Here is a 22,077-nt window from a genome sequence, read left to right on the forward strand (position 1 = left end):
TTGTTTTCTGTGTAGTGAGGCAAATCTACTCAGTGTGGGTGAAGATGAGGATTCTGAGACCTCAAAAGGAAAAAAGGCAAGTGTTGCTTTTCTGATTTTTTTTTTTTGCTAATTTTTTTAGGTTATATACTAAAAACTAATACTTCAAAAGAAGATTTTTACATGTATATTTCTAAAGTTTATTTTGAGAGAGAGAAAAAGTGGGGGAGGCGGGGAGAGAGAGAGAGAGAGAGAGAGAGAGAGAGAGAGAATGAATGAATCCCAAGCAGGCTCTGTGCTGTCAGTGCAGCCTCAGATGGGGCTTAATCTCACAAATCATGAGATCATGACCTGAGCTGAAATCAAGAGTCAGACGCTTAACTGACTGAGCTACCCAGGCATCTCTGAATATAGTCTTAATTTGCATTTCTTTTATTATGAGTAAGGTTAAATGTGTTTTCATATGTGTAGTCCATTTATTTTTCATTTTTGATAACTGTCAGTTAATATCTTTGCCCATTTTTTTAATTTAGTCTGTAGAATATTATTGATTCATATGAATTCTTACTATATTGAGTCTAAGTAACACTTTTTTGACATCTCTGAAAAATATCTAGATGCATAATAATAATGGCATGACATAGTTCATTTAGAAAAATTTGTTTGCACGTTTGTATTTACAATGATACGTGTCTTATAATGGTTTCATAGATTGATGAAATAGAGTCTTTTGGAGAATTTGGCCCCTTGCTGTGATACTATCTGCTAATAGTTTAAACCATTTTTTTTTTTTGACTAGTCTTTTGCATTTGCTTTTGACGATTATTGCCTTGGATAAAAAGTTTTCTTATGTTGTCAAAATATTGATCTTTTTTCCTTTAATGGCTTTTGGGTTTAGTGTCTTTTTTCCTAGTGATGTTAACTTACTTACTTGCTTTGTCCTACGAGATTGTTTCACAATACCAATACGAATATAATTACTAATAAAATGATTAATATTTTTTTTCCTTCTGTTTGCTTGTTGGTGTTTGGTGGCACCGTCAGGTATATCCTATTAGGAATGAGTATTTAAATTACTATGTTGTGTGTTTTTGTTTTTGTTTTTTTGAGTGAACTTTAAAAAAAATTTTTTTTTGTTTATTTGTGTTAAGTAATCTTTACACCCAACCTGGGACTTGAACCCATAACCCCGAGATCAAGAGTTACATGCAGCTCCGACTGAGCCAGCCAGGTGCCCCTATTACTTTTTTTTTAAATCAATTAAAATGAGTTTGTTTTATAATTATACAAAAAACATTTTTGTGATTTGAAAGTCCTATCTATAAAAGTTTTATTCAGAGAAGTCTAGGTTTTGTTCTGATTTCCTCTATCCTTTTCTCTTTCACTAATAGGCAACCTTTTTTAAAAATTACATGGTTTAGCCTTTCATTTTAATTTTCTTCCTTCCTTTCTTTTTTTTTTTTTTTTTTTTAACATTTATTCATTTTTTGAGAGAAAGAGAGAGAGAGACAGAGAGAGCGTGAGTAGGGGAGGGGCAAAGAGAAAGGGAGACACAGAATCCGAAGCAGGCTCCAGGCTCTGAGCTGTCAGTACAGGGCCTGATGTGGGGCTTGAACCCACAAACCATGGGATCATAGCCTGAGCTGAAGTCAGACGCTCAACCGACTGAGCCACCCAGGCACCCCTCTTCACTTTTTTAATACAATATACATCCTTTCTTGGAGAAACTGCCTACACTATTTGATACTTCGATTGTTTTGCTTAACAGTATAGTCTGCAAAGTATTTAGAGATCTTTATCGTCTCTTGGGGCACCTAGGTGGCTCAGTCAGTTGGACATCTGATTCAGGTCATGATCTCATGGGTTCGTCTGTTCAAGCCCTGCCTCCGGTTCACTGCTGTCAGTGCAGAGCCCACTTCTAATCTTCTCTCCCTCTCTCTCTGCCCCTCCCTGGCTCACGCCCTCTAGCAAAAATTAATAAAACATTTTTAAAAAAACCTCTGTATCATCTCTTTTATTGTTACATAGTATTCCCGTGAGTGGATAAACAATAGATATTTAGTTGATTGCCTAGTGATGAGCAGAGGTGTTTCCTAGTCTTTTGTTACTATAAGTAGTGCTTTAATAAAGCCTTATGCTTTAAAATAAATAAGTAAAGCCTTATGCTTATATCTTTTCATATCTTTACAGTATACTTTTGGGATAGATTCCTAGAATTGCAGTTGCTGTTTCAGAGGGTAAATATATATGTAATTTTGCTAGTTATTACCAAATGCCTCATTCATAGGAGTTAGCATTTGCCATTCCCGCTAATAATATATGAAAGTTCCTATTTTCTTGTAATCTTGGGAAGTATGTGGTCAAAGTTGAATTTTTACTATTTTGACATAGTACCCTCTTCACAGATTTCTTGTATTTACAGTTGAATAGTATTATAGGGGCTTTTAAATTTACTTTCCCTCCATCTTTGTGGGGTTTTTTTTCTCCTACAACATCTCTATTTTGTTGTAATTAAGGGAATTTATAGAATTTGAAGATTTTCTCTTAGTACTCTAAAATTTTTCTTTATGAAGTTACAATGAAAAACTATGAGGTTTGTTCACATTGCAGTTTTCCCTAGCTTTTTTTTTATTAAAAAAAATTTTTTAATGTTTATTTTTGAGAGGGAGAGAGAGAGACAGAGTGTGAGCGGGAGAGGGGCAGAGAGAGAGGGAGACACAAAATCCGAATCAGACTCCAGGCTCTGAGCTATCAGCACAGAGCCTGACGTAGGGCTTGAACTCATGAACCACAGATCATGATCTGAGCTGAAGTCGAACGCTTAACTGACTGAGCCACCCAAGTGCCCCTCTAGCTTTTATTTTGACATCTGGATTGCTTAGAGTGCTACTGTTTAGGTGTTCTTTAGGTGGACAGAAATATAGTAAACTTTGCAGGGAAAAATAAAAGGTGTTTTCAGTTACTAACTTCTGTGACATTGGTTTTCAGTTTATGTGGTGTGTTTTTTTTCTTTAAACAATTTTTTTAATGTTTACTTATTTTTGAGAGACAAACAGAGTATGAGCGGAGAAGGAGAGGCACAGAGAGAGAAGGAGACACAGAATCTAAAGCAGGCACCTGGCTCTGTGCTATCAACACAGGGCTCGAACTCACATACTGCGAGATCATGACCTGAGCGGAAGTCTGACGCTCAACTGACTGAGCCACCCAGGCACCCCTTTAATGAACTTTTTTAAAACATGTATTTATTTTTAGAGAGAGGGACTACGAGTGGGAGAAGGGGCAGAGAGAGAGGAGAAAGAATCCTAAGTAGGTTCCGCAATGATGCGGTGCTCAATCTCACAAACCATGAGATCATGGCATAAACGAAAACCAGTAGTTAGATGCTTAACCAACTGAGCCACCCAAAAACCCCTGTAATGTACGTTATAAATGTGTAATCATTTAATAGATTCTTTTAGGTTATCTTCTTATCTGAAATTCTTACGTGCTATATTTCTTGAATACTTATTTTTTCATTAAATTGATTTATTTGATGTGTGATAAGTTCGGGTGGATGATAACCATATATTGATAATTTTTACACATTTCATAGTCCCAATGAAAAATTTATTCATGCAACAAATATGTATTGATCACAGTGTTCCAGATGCTAGTGAACAAAGTAGTCAAGTTTCTTTTTCCTGTGGAGCTTAAATTCTAGTAACTGACTATGCTCATTTGTTGCTTGATGAATATATAATACAGAATTGGCAAACTAAGGCTTACAGGCCAATTTTGCCTACAATCTATGGCCTAAGAACCATTTTTAAATGATTTCCCCCAAAGTCAAAAGAATACTGTTTTATTACATGCAAATATTATATGTAATTTAAATTTGTGTTTATAAATAAAATTTTATTGGAAAACAGCTGTGCTTATTTGTTTATGTATTGTCTATTACTGCTTTCATGCTATAACACAGATTTGAATTTTTTGTACAGAGTTGAGTAGTTTCAACAGAGACTGTTGACCCACAAAGTCTGAAATACTTGCTATGTGACCCTTTACAAAAAAGGTTTGCTGGAGCACCTGGGTAGCTCAGTTAGTTAAGCATTGGACTTCGGCTCAGGTCATGATCTCATGGTTCGTGGGTTTGAGCCCTGCATTGGGCTCTGTGCTGACAGTTCAGAGCCTGGAGCCTACTTCGGATTCTGTGTCTCCCTCTTTCTCTGCCCCTCTCCTGCTCACTCTCTGTCTCTCTCTCAAAAATAAATAAACATTAAAAAAAAAAAAATTACAAAAAAGGTTTGCTGATCCCTGTCCTATTGTTTGTACTGTGTAAAGGTTTTCCATGTGGATTGATAGTTGAGAGAAACAGCTTTTTTTGGATGAGTAAAGTATTAGAGTAGTTCATCAGAGTATCAGATTCTAGACCTGCTAATAATTGTCCATTTTATAGGATGGTTGTGAGAATTGTGAGGCTACGTAACCTATATAGTGCATGGCTCCACTGAGTCTTCCACCAGTGGCTAATGCCTGTATTTAAAGTTGGTTTTGTAATCAAGATTGTTTTGTGCTAATCCTTCTGTCTACAGTAGTTCTCCTGATCTTATGCTTGCATTAGCTAGAAAACTGTGTTAGGCTATTAAACAGAGGGGCAGAGGGGAAGAAAAATTAAAAATTTTCAGGAACATCCAGATTGAATATATCATCTTGAATTTTATTTTTTTTTATTTATTTTTTTTATTACGCTTCTTTTTTTTTGAGAGGCAGAGAAAGACAGAGCACAAGTGGGAGAGGGGCAGAGTGAGAGAGACACAGAATCCAAAGTAGGCTCCAGGCTCTGAGCTGTCAGCACAGAGCCCGATGTGGGGCTTGAACCCATGAACCGCGAGATCTGAGCTGAAGTTGGACGCTTAACTGACTGAGCCACCCAGGTGCCCCTTGGCTTAAACAATTCTTTTTTTTTTTTTTTTTTTTTTAAATTTTTTTTTTTCAACGTTTTTTATTTATTTTTGGGACAGAGAGAGACAGAGCATGAACGGGGGAGGGGCAGAGAGAGAGGGAGACACAGAATCGGAAACAGGCTCCAGGCTCCGAGCCATCAGCCCAGAGCCCGACGCGGGGCTCGAACTCACGGACCGCGAGATCGTGACCTGGCTGAAGTCGGACGCTTAACCGACTGCGCCACCCAGGCGCCCCTTGGCTTAAACAATTCTTAAAAGGGAAGATGAACTTTCTACATTTATATAAAGGAATATTTAGTGCAGTTCCTGTTTGGTATCTGTAGAATAGTTGGTATTCCAATGGTGAGTCCTTTCTGGAATAACACAGTTTGTTTCTGCTTTTTTCTTGTTAAGCATCATTATTTATATTTCTACAGCATTATAAACAGCATTATAAAAATTTCTCATGCAGTATAGTATGGGAGCACATAGACTTTGGAATCAGACTGGTCTTTAAATGTTTAAAGCCATTTAACTAGTTTGGACAGGTTGATTTGCTTTTTCAGCTCACTGATCTTCATAGCACAAGGATAGAATGTCAATAGAGTTTAAATGACATGTGGTGGAAAGATTTTGTTAAGGAGAGAATTGAAGTGGGAAATTAATCCTATCACTCAACAGCAGCAAGTAATTGACCTGTTTTAGGTGTGGTTGCTGAATCCCAATCTGAAGAACTACTGAAATGTATAAAATATGGAGATTGAATATAAAGTAACTAACATAATGCCTATTCATAGTAAGTATTCACTAAATATTAGCTTTTGTAATAGCCTAGATAGAATGAAATTGTATGATCAGCCCCCTTTTTTTTTCAAGTTTTTTTAGAATTTACTTATTTTGAGGGGCACCTGAGTGGCTCAGCCAGTTAAAGCGTCCGCTTACATAGGTCATGATCTCACGGTTTGTGAGTTTGAGCCCCATCATCGGGCTCTGTGCTGACAGCTCAGAGCCTGGAGCCTGTTTCAGATTCTGTGTTTCTCTCTCTCTCTCTACCCCTCCCCTACTTGCACTTCTGTCTCTATCTCAAAAAATAAACATTAAAAAAATGTTTTTTAATTTATTTATTTTGAGAGGGAGATAGCGCAGGTGGGGGAGGGGCAGAGAGAGGGAGGACAGAATCCCAAGGAGGCTCTGCACTGTTAGCACGGAGCCCGACATGGAGCTTGAATTCAAGAAACCGTGAGGTCATGACATGAGCCGAAACCAAGAGTCAGATTCTCAACTGACTGAGCCATCCAGGTGCCTTTATATGATCATTTGTTAATGGAAACTTTTTGCTTCTGAGATTCTTAACAGGCTATATATATCAAAATCACCCAGAGCATTGACCCTCCAGTGTTAGTGTTCGTCAGAATCACCTGGAAGGTTTGATAAAAACATTGCTGGACCCTACTTCCAGAGTTTCTGATTTAGGAGATCTGGAGTGGGGCCTGATAATTTGCATTTTAAGTGTTTGCAAATGATGCTGGTTCTGCTGGTCCAGCAACCACACTTTGAGAACCATTCGTTGACTTAAGGCATTTTTTCAGAATAACTTGGGGAAAGGGCTAGGTCACAATGACTAGATAGGCCTAATTTTCCTCAAATGAATGCATCTTAATGACCAGTTGTTAGGCTAAGAGAGGATACCTGTATTTCTAATTGAGTGGGAACTGTTGATAACTGAATTCCTACCCATCTGCCCATTGCAGGGATAGGCAGTTTGTGTATATTTTTGTTAATGCATGAAATAACCCTATGACTATAAGGAAGGTCACCCAGCTAGGAAGAGACAAGTCTGTTTGATTCCTAAATGGTTATCTTTCCACAATAATGCTATTCACCAAATGCAAAAGAGATTGTATTCTTCTAACAGAAATGAAAGAGTGTGATAATCCCATTATCTTTATCCCCTGTGGGTTTTTTTTCCCCCGTTTTTTAATTGTTTCTTTTGATTTGATCATGTGTCTAATTTCTTTGAGTCTGCTATGAATGTTAATTGCATATGAAAAATCATGGAGGTAGTTGGAGGCCTAGAAAATTATCTTTTTGGAAGAGAAATATATTTACTTCTGGCTTGTTACTAGGAGCATTAGCAGTCTCAGTCTCAGATCACCTTAATCCAGTGGTTCTCCAGATGTGGTATCAGCATCACTTGGGGACTTGCTAGAAATACAGATTCCTAGGCCCACCCTAGACCTAATGAATAAGAATAAACTGTAAAAGGTTGGACACAGCAATTTAATTCTGTAATTAATTATGCAAGTAATTCTGATTTACATTAAACATTTGGAACTTCCTTAATTGAACTGAAGGTTGAGATGATTAGAAGCTGGATTTCAGTCTTTACGAAGGCTATTATTCATAGCCTATCATTCTGATCCAAATTTTGAAGGTTTATGAGGCCAGTCACATATGGTAAATGTGCATCCCTGCTTTTTGTTTCTCTAGCTCTCTGTTGGAAGTTCCGACTTAGCCTCTCAGTTGCATCTTCTGGAATCAATAGATGCATCAGGGGAAAATACAAATCTGGGCTCAGGTCTCTTGTGTTTCTTGTTCCTGATCTTAGTTCTTAATTCTTCACTGCCTTCGGAGTCCTCAGCTGTCTCAAACATACATTTTTTTAGTTTGCATTTTGTCCAGGTTTTTTTCTAGTTGTTTTCAGATAATGGAAGGAAATTGATCTGCATTACTTAATGTGCCATTGCCAGAAATGGAAGAGTCTGAAGCACATGGCTGTAAAAGATTAGGAAGTAACAAAATGTCTCAAGGAGGAGAAAGTGATAAGCAGTGTGTCAAAAATAGATCTTTTTGGAATTTTGTAATGTAGATTTGCCTAAAAATAAGAATAGTGTTGGCAAAATGAACTCTGTACTCAGGAGGACTTTTTTGTGAGAGAGATTTTTTTAGGGAAATGTTAGGTTTCTATGGAGATCAATTGTGGAATAAAAGCCAAGTTCCTCTCTTCTTACAATTGTATTTTCTTGTATATGAGTGGAAAATAAAATATTAGGCCACTGATTCAAAAATAAAGTAAATAAGAGGGGTGCCTGGGTGGCTCAGTGGTTGGGCGTCCTGACTTTTGGCTCAGGTCATGATCTTATTATGGTCTGTGGGTTCGAGCCGCGCGTTGGGCTCTTTGCTGACAGCTCGGGGCCTGGAGCATGCTTCGGATTCGGTGTCTGCTTCTCTCTCTGCCCCTCTCCCACTTGTGCGCGCTCTCTCTCTCTCTGTGTGTGTGTCTCAAAAATAAACATTAAAATAAAAAAAAAAAAATAAGAATGATTTTGAAAGTGTTGTTTTTGGGTAAATTATCACTAAGAACTGTGGACCTTTGTCTTAATGAGTCTGAAAGTAGCTTTTATTTTTTTTTTTTTATTATTTTTTTTAACGTTTATTTATTTTTGGGACAGAGAGAGACAGAGCATGAACGGGGGAGGGGCAGAGAGAGAGGGAGACACAGAATCGGAAGCAGGCTCCAGGCTCTGAGCCATCAGCCCAGAGCCTGACGCGGGGCTCGAACTCACGGACCGTGAGATCATGACCTGAGCTGAAGTCGGATGCTTAACCGACTGAGCCACCCAGGCGCCCCTGAAAGTAGCTTTTAAATGTCTGATGTGATGAATGTAGTAAGAGTAGGTTTCTTTGTTTAAAAGAATTTTCCAAGGAATGGGCCATCCTGTTGTCCTACTGTAATCTCCCCAAAGTGATTGTTGATATGCTATATATTATCACTGGCAACAATGAAAGTATCAAGACATTTCAGTTTCTGTGTTTGTATAGAAACTTTGATGCTAAGGCCAAAGTCCTTGTGTAAATTGAAATGATGACTTATTACCACATTTGGCTGTACTTGTCCTACAAATAGCAGTAGCAGGGGAAATATTTTTCTTTACTCTCAGTAAAGCTCTGTTTGAAGATAGTCTACCCTTCATGTCTTCTGTTTTTCTCTTTTAATTATCTTAAAGACCTTTGGAGACACTTAAATGAAGAGAAAATAATATGAACACCCCTGGTCCTACATATTTGTGTTCTCTTTAGGAAAAAAAAGTATTACAGTTGAATTCTTAAATTCATGACACTGTCATCCTTCTCTCCCGTCTCCAACAGCTGGTACTATTGTTACAGCTTTTTTAATAAGTGAGTTTTCAAACAACCATATTGTGTTTATTGACTCTTTAACATTTATGGATCTTTTTACAGTTAAATCGTCAATCTGAAATTGTTTCTACCAGTTCTGGTGACCCCTGGAAGACATGTGCGAGACGAAACAAGGCTGACAGTTTAAAACCTTTGAAAGGCAACCCAATTGGACTTAACATGTTGAGCAACAATAAGAAATTGAGGTATAGTCATTTCAGAAAAGATAAAGGGTTTGACACCAAAAATTAACTGCCTTTGTGGCCAGTTGACCCAGCCTATACTTTCACCTTTTTAGCAGTGCCAAGAGGTAAAGTTGTACCAGGGCATGAATTCTTTGCTTTGAATTTGGGATTATGGTTGACTACAGTGATTTTTTTGGTTCTGAATAAAAATATTGCAAGAAAATTTCCAGTAGACTGAGATTTCATTAGATGAGCTTCCTCTCATATAGTTAGTAAAATGTTGGTCATAATACTAGAAGTAGAAGGCACTGGAGGGTAGAAGGGTCATGTCTCCTTTAGGGGACACTTAATCAGGATTATCTCAAAAGGGATTTTTTTCTTTTTCTTTTTCTTTTTTTTTTTTTTTTTTTTAAGATTTCTTATTCCTCTTCCTTTTCTAGTTATAATCCTTAGGGGTTGTCCTAGTGAACCACTTTTACTGATATGATTGATTGTGCTGTTATACCTCCCAGAAATAGGATTGAAAAGCACTGTTTCAATTTCAGTTGTGTCAACTTATAGAGAGAAAACTATGGTACATGAAGGCTAAGTAACTTTGAAGTCAATGGCAGAATCAGAAGTAGAATTTGGGACTCCTGACTTTTTTTTTTCTTTTACTTTTTTTTACAGTTAGTACATTTGATTTTTATTTTGACATATAAGAAATCTTTGTAATACAGTTTAAAAGCTTTTTTTATGTATAGTTCCTAACAGAATAAGAAAAAATATATCTGAGTTAATTTATTGGATATCTTACAGTACAGAACATTCATTTGGATTCCTGATTTCTATTCTAGTGTTCTTCTACTGTTTTATCTTCTTTCATGAATTGTATTAGAAACATTTCAGAGACAAATTCAGAAAGTGGAAAACTCCTGGTGGACAATTTAACATGGTCATTGGATTGATCTGTAAAAATACATATTTTAGCGTGGAGCTTTTTGTGTGTATGTGTTCAGATTTGAAAGGATTTATTTTGCATGTGTGTATGTAATTTTTCCTCTGTTCAAATTATTCTTTGTTTCTTGCATCTGCAGTGAAAATGTACAAAATGCATCAATATGTTCTGGAACTGTAGTTCATGGTAGACGTTTTCAACATGCTAATGTACAGACGTCACTAGTAAAAACAGCAGCCCAAAGGTAAGGATTCTAATTGCCTTTGTTTAGTATATACATACCATCCTCTTTAATACTTCTTCACTGTTGTTTTTTTTTTTGTTTTTCCTTTAACCAACTTTTTTACTTTGGGGAACTTTACTGTGTTTCCGTTGTCTGTAACAAGATATTCATGTCTCTGAAATAATTCATGTCCTAAGAATTTTATTTTATATCTGCTTTTGAACAAATCACGTTCTGTGAATAGAGACATAAATGAAAACCTTTCTGTGACATTATATTCCAGTTAAATTAATCTGATTTTACAACATTGACTGTACAACATTTGACAAGAAATCTTCAGGTGGTAGGTTTGCTCTGATAAGTAAAACTAGTTATTAGCTCATTTTAAGATTTATTGGATTTCATAGTTTCAAAACAAATCACATTATTAGCTTTCATTGGAAAAATTTTGTGTTTTAATAGTTTTAGTAGATTTGGATGTTCTCATTGATCATGAAAGTAATACTTAAACCTTGAAATAATGAAAGTAACAGTGGGGAAAGCTTGGTGTTTTAAGTGCTTTGGAGGTTTTTCATAACCATTTTTTGAATGGTTATGAAATTTCAGTTCAATTTCAGTTCTGGGTCCATTTCAATCGACTAAGAAATTTTTAGGCTTCAACAATAAAATAAATAATCTAAATTTTTGCCTTATGAATAGTTGTGTAAAATGTTTTTATGAATAGTAAAATTTGAAGATTTGGTATATATGTTCTTCATTTTTTAAAAATGTCAGTCGAGATTATTGCTCATTCATAAAATGTGTCCTGACTCTTAGAAACCGTTGCTATGTTTGCTATGTACATAGATAGATTGGCTATAGCATAATAGATTTTCAGCCTAAAAACCTTAAATCTTTCTCGTACTTTCAGATAATAAAATCTTTTGCTTAAATGTATTATTTTATCATAGTTTTCACATATTTGAGAAATACAACTAAAAAGACCAAAAGAGAAATTACTGCACATACCAAAAACTTGTCTTATCTTACTGTAAAGTACACAAATCAAGCTCTCTAGCCAACATGTGGCACAAACATGAGAATAAATAATAAAAGGAGGGTAATTAGTAGAGAGGCAAAAAGGAGAGACACTATTTTCACACACTGATCACACTGATAGAATCCAATGCTGACAAAGATTTGTCTTTTTTCTGAAATGTGGTCCATGTTGAAATACTCATCTATAATTTATAATTAAGTGATACGTTCTGCAACCAAAATTATTGTTGCTTTTGAACTTATTTTTTAGTTTGGAGTTATTTGCAGTGTGACCTAGTTTCTCCATACCTCCTTTCATCATTGTTAATGTTAAAAAACTGATTTCAGTCTGGAAATTGGTTTGTGTTTTGTTTTATTCTAGGTCTTGGCACCTATTATACCTTGCATATGTATTATTGTTCATCTGCATAAAAGGCTAGATTCTGTTAATAGGAAATGGCATTTACTAGTAAAATATTGTTTCTTTAAAACCAAACAAACCTGAATTAGTTTATAGAGAAACAATCCTGAATGAAAATACTTGTTCTTACAACTAGGGGCAGTAAGGAAAACTGAAAAGTCATGTCAGCAGGGCAGATTGTATTTATGTTTGTCTCTTATTTACAGAATAAACATTTCTTATGCTTACTAAAGTGTGATTGTCGTTAAAAAGATTTTGACATTCAAAAACAGGTCACTGGGAGTTTTCCCAATTTTCTTCCTTCAAAATCATTGAGTGATTTTATGTTACATACTAGACATAGATGAGGTACAGAATAGTCAGAGGTGAATATAGCAAAGTCCCTGCCTTCCCACTCAAGTTTGATTAGGGTAGAGGACAGAAAGACAAGTAAACAAATGATAACATGGTAAGTGCAGTGTAGTAGACACAGTTTGCGTAGTGCTATTTACAGAGAAGGAGGCAGTGAAGAATTCACAAAGGAAGTAGTAAAGAAGCTTTTTTTTAAATGTTTATTTATTTATTTTGAAAGAGAGAGCATGCGGAGGAGGGGCAGAGAGAGAGAGAATCCCAATCAGGCTTTGTGCTGTCAGCACAGAGCCAGCGGATGCAGGGCTTAATCTCACACACCCTGGGATCATGACCAGAGCCAAAATCAAGAGTCAGGCACTCAACCAACTGAGCCCCCCCAGGTGCCCCCAAAGAAGCTTTTGAGTGTACTCATTAAAAGACTCCATGCAGTAGGAACCACATCTCCAAAGGCATGAAGAAAGCTTTCACCAAAACGGTTACCACGAAACTTTTGGTTTTAACTAGTATAGTGTTGGCACAGTTGTCATGCTTCAGATGAGGTGAGCACCCTGGTTTTTACTGGCTTTTACAGTTTCTCCTAATTTTTCCTATTTTCTCAACTCTTAATTTGAAATTAAAGGAAATGCCATAAGCTGGTAATTCACACACACAGTCCTCTTGGGGAGAGTGGTATAATTTGTCTTTTAAAAGTAAATCATACCTGCATTTTGAATAATTTGCAGTTGTTTAGTAAGATGTGGGAACAAGTACATCACACCTTTTTAATCCAAAGGGAATAAATGAAGATTGTTAAAATATCTGATAAGATTACTACTATTAGAACTACTCTTTGGGAGAACATTAGGATTTTAATCTATTTTCTTACTGCTACTACAAATGTTAATATAAGTTATATTTAAAAGAGGTTGTTTGTATACTAATAGTGATGAAGGAGGGTAGTCTTAGTATGGAAAAATGAAATGCAGAAATTAAAAGGTCTATATAACTCTATACCATCTCCACCCCTAACTTCAGTGAGACTTGCTAAAAGAAAACATTTACTGGTTTATGTTTTATTTACATTTTCACTTGTTTTTGTTTTTGTTTTTTATTAAGGATAGGTGAAAAGACTTGTAAGGACCATAGGGGAAAATGAATGTCTACAAAAGCATATATAATCCATAAATGGGAAAATGGGCTCCTGGAATAAGCAAGATTTAATTATTAATGAAAAGCACCACTTTGAAAGAATTTTTGAAGTCTTAAATCAGGTCATGGATACCAGAATCAATCAGTCTCTCTTTTTTCCTTCCTTTTTAAAAAATTTTAAGAACACTAGTACAGCACTAGTTCAAGAATGAAATAGTCCAACAAGAATGTAAGTTGACATTTTTACAAAGTCCTACATTACTAATAATGGCTTCCCTATCCATTTTTTAAAAACTTTTTTTTCTTTTTTTTTTCTAATATATATGCTCCTCCAGTGCAGGACTTGATAATAAACACATATTGAGGAATTTTATACAAGTACAGTGACTTATAAATTAAATATCTTATCATAATAAATGCATTTTCTTCAAGGATAAGAGAAATGAGCATGGGCATATGTATATTTTTTTGTTTTGTTTTTTGTTTTCTTCCTAACTCCCTTGGTTTATTGGAAAGAACCAAACCTGTTTCTACTGCTACTCTGTCTTCTACTTATTTCCTTTACTCTATACAGGTGAGTTTATAAAACAAAAACGATAGACTACTAAACTCTTCTCACTTCTTGGGCACAACAATGTAGAGCTAGAAATGGCTATATTAGGTGTTAATGCCTAACTTTGAGTTTTCATTTTAGTTTTCCTGAAGCTCCAGAAGAAATAAATATATAAGATAAGCTGGACTTAAAGTTTCATGTTTATATTTTATTTACTTTAATAGGGGTGTAGTAATATTCCCTCAGTTTTTTGTTATTTTTCTAACATAAATTTATTTTATAGAGATCATCCTTTTTTTTAATGGTAGAGATAAAATTTCAAATATGGTATTCATGTAAGCTTATAATTCTTTACTATTGAAATTTAAAAAAAAATAGGTCTTTTCAGTGTTGTTTGTATAAACCCACATTACTATTTTTTCCTCTTAATTTACTATGATTAATGTTTTACTTGTTCCACGTTATTGGAATGTGAGAGTTTATATGGGGACTCGGGGAGTTTGTAAACTATGTTTTGCTTACAGTTTTGAATATTTTGTTCATTTTATAATAAATAATTCTAGGTTATGAATCTTATTCTAAATTGAAGGTTTTTGTAATTTTACTATTGAGTAATTGATATTGATAGCTTTTTAGGTTTTCCTTGAATGTGGAGAAGGGTGGACCGGTTATAAATTGTATTTTTGATTGGAGGCCATGATTTTAAATCCAAGGCCTTTCCTTGTGTCTAAAACCATATGCTGCTGTATTTAATCTATGGCTTTTATCCAAAAGTTCCAACTTAAAAAAATTTTTTTTTCTTATTCAGAAGCTGATTATCACACCTGATAACAGAATTGGAACCACTAAAAATTTATAACTTTCAGAAAATTTTATTGTTCTTTGAAGACAATATAACTACTCTAAACCTATCATCAATTGGTTGATGGTTAAATAAAGCTCTCCCAAGAATCTTTCATATCTTTGTACATCCTTTTTTCTTAAATATGTTTAGATATAAATTTTCTATATTAACAAAAACTTAAAAATAATTTACTTATCTGACAAGATTCAAAACTTAGTATATAGTATATATATAATGTGTTTAAAACAAATTAATCACATCAGAGTTTTGCCTTATTGACCGCAGTTACTAAAACTACAATGATATATCAAAAATGAGGTCTTGCCTCTTACATTTTTTTTCTTTTTCATGTTTTAAGCAGTCTGGACCAAAAGGAAAGGTAAGCTTAATATTGATGAAATTAGAGCATGGATATAACAGTAAGATACCAGATTATTTATATGCTTTGAAAAATATCCATTGAGTTCATCATTAAAGTTTATTTATTATTTTAATAAAAGGAAATATTGATGGTAGAACATGATATTTGACTTTGGTGGCTAGTGTTTCACCATAATTCTCAATATGGTTATATATTTACATTGATAGGACTACTTTGCTTTTACTGATATACTTTTGTTTTTATACTTTTTTAGATAGAGTTGAGGGGGAAGTGGAATTAGAATGCCTTAAATGTAGAGTTAAAACTCTAAACATCAATGTATGCCTATTCTGACCCAAAACAATTTTATGATTGCTGATTGTTCACTTTGTAATAACATTGGCAGGCACGTGTCCTTTAGCAGAAGTGTTGAATGATATAAATAACTTCAAAATAATTTTTTAAGAATGCACAGTTGTTTAATTACATAATTTTAACTCTATAGTTTCTTTAAAGGTGTATAGAAAGTAAAGAGGACAACTTGTATTATTTTATAAAATGCATATATTCCCCCTTACTGAACACCACAGTTCTGAATTATAAAGATGATCCTGTCAACAAAAAATTTGGTCATATTTTATAATTCTGAAATACTTCACAATTCTTACATGTTTTAGGTGAATGGATTGGGCAGATATTTTAATCTACTGGGGAAGAAAAATTATTTTCTCATTATGTTTATTTTTCTCTTTGAAGCATTATTTTCTGTCAGATATAGATGGGTCATTATATCTTTAAAATTTTTAACTCATAAGTGCTACATATTGTTTTGAAATCCATTAATAAGATTTTTAAAATATAATTGCTAAAGAATGTACATTAACTCTTTATACAGTCATAAACAAAACAGACTCATTTTATGTAAATACTTTCCTGTATGCTATAGTAGATAAAATGTAAGTACTCTAATATTCTCACAATAATATAAAGATCTTAAATTATTCTGTTTTTCACAATAACTTTGTAGGGTTTATGCTGATTTTTTGCACTGTTTTGGCTTATGCATATTTCTATAGTGGAAATTTATTCATTGATACATTCAGCAAATGTTTTCAATGACTTTATGTGCCAGGCACTATTCTAGGGGCAGACAGAAATCCCTACCCTCTTGGAATAATACTGGAACGGGAGTCAGAAGATGTGGAATTAAGTAACCAGCAGTATCAGGCACATAACTTACTGTAAAATGAGGATAATAATATTTGCCCGATTTTAAGGAGATTTGTGAGGAACAAGTGAGATAATGATTTAAAACTGACTAAACTATAAAATTTGAAATTTCTTTAAGTAATAGATGATGGGAAAAAAAAGTAATCTTGACATTCTGTCAGTCTCTTGTACTAAAATTACTGCCAGGGATTAGATATGAAGCAGCTACTCTTTATAAAAAACTTGTAATGAATATACCTGAGTGCTTTATTCAGCAGCATAGTTATCTTTAGGTTGAATTTAGCCCATTAATCTTTGGATCCTTACCTAAAATTATTTTGTGTTTATCTTCGTTGGAGATTAGCTGAGAACTTTTGCGATAGTACATTTTACTTTGTGAATTCTTTTCACATAAGCCTTTTTGTTCCCTTCATGTGAACACTAAGCTACATCTTTTTTCTGATCTTTAAAGAGTACTAGAAGGTCCTTTATCTTTATCCCTCAACACATGAGAGACTATAAATTTTTGAACTAAATTATTTATAAGAGAATGGTTTAATAAACAAAAAATAGATACTTGTGGAAGGTAAGTCTTTTCCAGGCTTTTTTTCATTTGTGTACTGAGCACAGTGAGGTGTGCTTTGAGTTTGAAACTAGGCTGGAATAAATAATAAATAGCAGTATTAATATCTAGAGCTTGAAAAACTTCAAAAAATTGCTGCCATTTTGTTGTTGTTGTTGTTGTTGTTGTTGTAGGTGACTTTGACAACTTGAATGACTCGACTTCCTTTCTGACTCATGGACAGATAGGTTCTAAATACAGTATATTTGGTAGCACCAGTAACCTAGAATATTTAATCTGGTATTAGAACTGGTTTTTCCTCCCTAGGTAAAGAATCTGTTGGCCCATTATGAAACTGAAGCATGCAGTGATTTTCCAATTTAAAATTTTTAAAAATACTTATTATTTATTAGTGTAAAAAGTATGTGGATATTGTAGAGAATTTTGAAGCATCAATAAAGTACAAAGATGAATAGAATACATCGAAAGAACATAGGTAAAATACTAGAAATGTTTGCATAAAGAGTATGTTTGAAAGATAAGTATTATAGAGATTTTATAATTTTCTGAAGGCTCTCAAAATAGAAAATTATATTATTAGGATCCTGATGCATTTCTTTTTCAATGTTTTTTTTCTGTGTGCTTTTTAATATATGCATTTCACCTAAATGCATCGTAACATTTTTCACTTTTATTTATTAATTCATAAGCTTTTATTCATTAAAAAAATTTTTTTTAACGTTTATTCATTTTTTGAGACAAAGAACACGAGCAGGGGAGGGGCAGAGAGAGAGGGAGACACAGAATCCAAAGCAGGCTTCATCCAGGCTTTGAGCTGCAGCACAGAGCCCAAAATGGGGCTTGAACTCACGAACTGTGAGATCATGACCTGAGCTGAAGTCAGACACTTAACTGACTGAGCCACCCAGGCGCGCTTAAGTTGACTTTTAAAAATGATTTTTAATGAATGCATAATAGGTTATCCTGCAGGTATTCATAATTTATTTACTCATTACTTCATGACTTTTATATATGACACATTCAAGTACAACTTTGTGTATAAATTTCTAAATGATTCTCTTAAGATAAATTCTCTGTGAAAGGATTCTTTGGACTAGGTTACAAATATTTTTAATGCTCTTGATAAGTGCTATTAAATTGTTGAGAGAGGTGGTACCAATTTATTATAGTATTATAAATTGCTGTCTAAAGATATCTGAAAATAAAATTGCATTTAGATGATACTGTCTTCCTTATAAGAGTCGTCTGAAACTTTAGAAATAATAAAGTTGAGCAAGATGGTAGGCTACAAGACTAATAGTATTAATAGTTTCCTTCATTCAACTCTGATCAATTGGAGTATGTATTGGAGAGACCAAAATTTTATTTACAGCAACAATTAAATATCCAGTAATAAAGTTAATAGTTATAAAGCCTTTATAAATGTATCTAAAGATGTACTCGAGACCTCTATTACATTCTTTATTAGTTTACTCCTTAAATGCAATTTTAGACAAAATCTCAGTGACTTTGTTGTCATTTTAAGAAATTTGATCAGTTAATGCTAAAGTTCGTTTAGGAGAGTAAATATTTGAGAATAGCAATAGACTTTTTGTTTTTAAAGAATAAATGGAGGAAGAGAAGAATGATTTGCCTTTCCACATAAAATGTATTGAAAAGAAAACAGTGATTGAATATGGAAACTCTAGAAGACTAGGAAGAAGGAGAATAAACAGTCTAGAGTCTGGGTATATTGTTTCCAACCAAGATGTCCAGTCAATAAATATAAACAAATTTGCAGTGTCTTATTTTTTTTTTTTAATGTTTATTAGAGAGAGAGAGTCAGAGTCCCAGGCAGGCTCCACGCTCAGCACAGAACCTCATGCAGGGCTTGATCCCATGACCATGACATGAGATCATGACCTGAGCTGAAATCAAGAATTGGTTGCTTAACTGACTGAGTCACCCAGGCGCCCCTGCAAGTGTCCTTAAATGCCTGAATTATGATATTTGCACCTTGGGTGAAAAATTAGTATTTTGGATTTTTGCATGGTGGCTAGTAGTGGCTCAGTTTTTACCAACACAACCATTCTTTATACAGTTATTTTATACAGTTATTTAACCTGATAAATGGACTCCTGACTGCATACAGCCTTTTAGATATACACGTTTATTCATTCCAAATATTTATCAAGTGCTTGCTATGTTCTAGCCATAAGGATATAGTGATGAACAAAAAGGACAAGATCCCTGCATTCCTGTGGTTTACAAATTTTATGGGCAAAGACTAATAATGAACAAGTAAAACATGAAATAATAAGTTCTATGTAAAGAGTATAATTGAGTGATGTTACAGAGAGTGACAACATGGTTTCTTTAGATTGCATGTTCAGAGAAACTTTTTATTAGGAAGCTAACATTTTAAGCAAGGACTAAATGAAGAGTCAGCATGCCATGATCACAGAGATAGCTTTTCCAAATAGGGAAGAGAAGGTGCTAAGATAGTTTTACAAGAATGAGTTTGGTGTGTTCAAGGAAAAGAAAGAATGACCACTATTGCTGGAGTTTGGGGAGCAAAGGAGAAAATGTTATACCATGTGGGTTTGGCAAGGTCAGCTAGGACCTAGGTCTTAAAAGGCTTTGTAAGGTGATCTGAAAAGTTTCTTTTTTTTTTTTTTTAAGTTTATTTATTTATTTATTTTGAGAGCAGGAGCGAGAGCGACAGAGAGAGGGAGGGAGAATGAATCCCAAGCAGGCTCCACACTGTCAGCATGGAGCCTGATGCAGGGCTTGAACTCACAAACCTTGAGATCATGACCTGAGCCAAAATCAAGAGTCAGACGCTTAACTGACTGAGCCACCCAGGCACCCCTTTGAGAGTTTTGGGTTTTTTTTAATGTTTATTTATGAGTGTGTGCATGTGTGCACGTGCACCAGAGGGGCGGAGAGAGAGAATCCCAAGGAGACTCCTGTGCTGCCAAGTGCAAGCCCAATGCAGGATGCAGTCTCATGATCTGCACAAGATCATGACCTAAGCCAAAATGAGAGTTGGACGCTTAACTGACTGAGCCACCCAGGTGCCCCAAACTTTGAGAGTTTTTAAAAAACAATCTTTTGTATATGATTTATAATTTGGTACAATAAACAACTTCAGTGGAATTTAATTAAGAGTAAGCATGTTCTACTTTCCAAATATCAATGTGCTGGAAAGGAAAATCAATGTAGTCTATGACTACATATTCAAAACTATCTCAGCAAAATGTTGGGAGTTGAGGAGGTAGAAAAGTAGAAATAAAAGGAATCTTAAGGCCTTTTTCTGGGAGAGTTGGGAGGGGTAGAAGTAACAGGATTTTAAAGACCTCGTCTCATTAGGGATGCAATAGAACATCTTGCTTGAATAAATGTTTGGAATCTTGATAACGTGTTAACAGAAATATGTAATTGGAATAAAGGTTGAGAGAGGAAAGGTAACTATTTGTTAAATTAATTAGGGAGGGAAAACAAATGAATAGTAATTATGTAAACCAGTAAAAATAGGGGAAAAGAGGAAACTGAAATATATACAAATATTAAAAAATGATAGGTAATAAAGATGAAAGGAAAACGTGAACTCTGTCAGTTGTTACAGTAATTGTGATCAGGTTGAATATATTTAATAGACAAATTGGTTGGATTAAACCCAGTTATACTATGTCGTTTCTAAGAATCAGACATTAACAATCTATAAGGTAAAGGGTATTTAGAATCACAAAAGGTGAAAACAGCATGAGTTAATTTTAATAACAAGATGGAATTAGGAATTAGAAGTACTAAATAGGAAAGGCACCTGTGTGACTCAATCAGATAAACGTCTGACTCTTGATCTTGGCTCAGGTCATGATCTCACAGTTCGTGAGTTCAAGCCCTGTGTCAGGCTCCACACTGACAGTGCAGAGCCTGCTTGGGATTCTCTCTCTCCATGCCCCCCCCCCCCCAAACTAGATAGATCGATCTCTCTCTCTCTCTCTCTTTCTCTCTTTCTCTCTCCCTCTCCCTCCCTCTCTCAAAATAAATAAAATAAACTTTTTTTTTTTTAGAAGAAGTATGAAAAAGGAAAAAGCATGTAACAGGCATAGTCTATAAAAGTATAACAACTTAACATATAAAATGTCCCTAAATATTTAAAATGCAAGAAGTTCTTAGAGTATAGCTGTGGGAGATTTTTAGTATATCTCAGAAAATTACACCAATTTATGAGTTTAACATGAGTTTGGAATAATGAATTTTAACATTTGAATATGAATACATTTATTTCATAGAAATGTACATCTTATAGATCAGTTAGAGCAATGAAAAGATTAATAAAATGAGCTATAATTAAAACCAAGCAAAAACCAAGACAAAAACTCAGCACCTAGATCCTGGTTTCTAATACCACTCTCTAAGAAAAAGAACGTGGAGAAATGGCTGATTTTAGGGATGGGGTAGGGAAAATACAAAATGAGTGTGGAGTGTCCTGTATTGTTAAAAACCAAGCAAGTACTCAAAAAACAAAAGGGTATTTGCTTCAACAGCACATATACTAAAATTGTAACATTAAAGAGATTTTCAAGGCCCTTTGTAAAAAGGTGACCTGTGGATTATGAAGCATTCTATATGTCTGTAAATTTTACATTATATGTATTTTATCAGAATTTAAAAAAAGAACTGACATCACATCAAGCAAGTGGACAAAGGAGCCAACTGAAAGCACTCCCAAAGACCAAAACTAAAACAATTGGATTATAATCTGAAGTATAAAATAAATACCCATATATCTTATTGATAAAAATTGGTTGAATAAATGAATCATTTATTTACTCAAATTATCCTAGGGTTTTACAAGCTATTTAAAATGAATTGAAGGAAATGGACAGTTGTTTATTATAGAATTCCAAATAATCTGCGTAGATATTCCACTCTTCAGGAAGTGGGGTTTATCTACCCTCATCCCTTTTGTGGGCTGGCCTGACTGATTTGTTTATTTCCAAACAGAGTGTTGAAAGGGAAAAATAGTAACTCTAGAATGGAGAAATCTGGCAACCACTACCTTAGCTAAATGATCAAGGTTAACATCACCAGTGATAAATCGTATTGATATTATGTACTTCCTGATGTGATGTGATGAGAGGGGCACTTCAGCTCTGCAGTAACCTTCCCCCTAAATTCATAACGTTGGTCT

At 34.4% G+C, this 22,077-nt stretch overlaps 1 protein-coding gene across 2 annotated transcripts in view; it reads left to right on the forward strand.

The window, feature by feature from the left end:
• The window catches only part of SENP6 (SUMO specific peptidase 6), a 116,045-nt gene that overhangs the window by 25,732 nt on the left and 68,236 nt on the right, over positions 1 to 22,077 (forward strand). Inside the window, exons 3-6 of one of the 2 annotated variants that reach the window (XM_042939197.1) lie at positions 16 to 76; positions 9,150 to 9,292; positions 10,348 to 10,452; positions 15,104 to 15,124. In XM_042939197.1, the coding sequence (XP_042795131.1) occupies positions 16 to 76; positions 9,150 to 9,292; positions 10,348 to 10,452; positions 15,104 to 15,124 (330 nt within the window). The remainder of the gene's footprint in view (positions 1 to 15; positions 77 to 9,149; positions 9,293 to 10,347; positions 10,453 to 15,103; positions 15,125 to 22,077) is intronic. The other variant, XM_042939198.1, reaches the window with a different exon arrangement.

This window comes from Panthera leo, chromosome B2, assembly GCF_018350215.1.
Source record: "Panthera leo isolate Ple1 chromosome B2, P.leo_Ple1_pat1.1, whole genome shotgun sequence".
NCBI lineage: Eukaryota > Metazoa > Chordata > Mammalia > Carnivora > Felidae > Panthera > Panthera leo.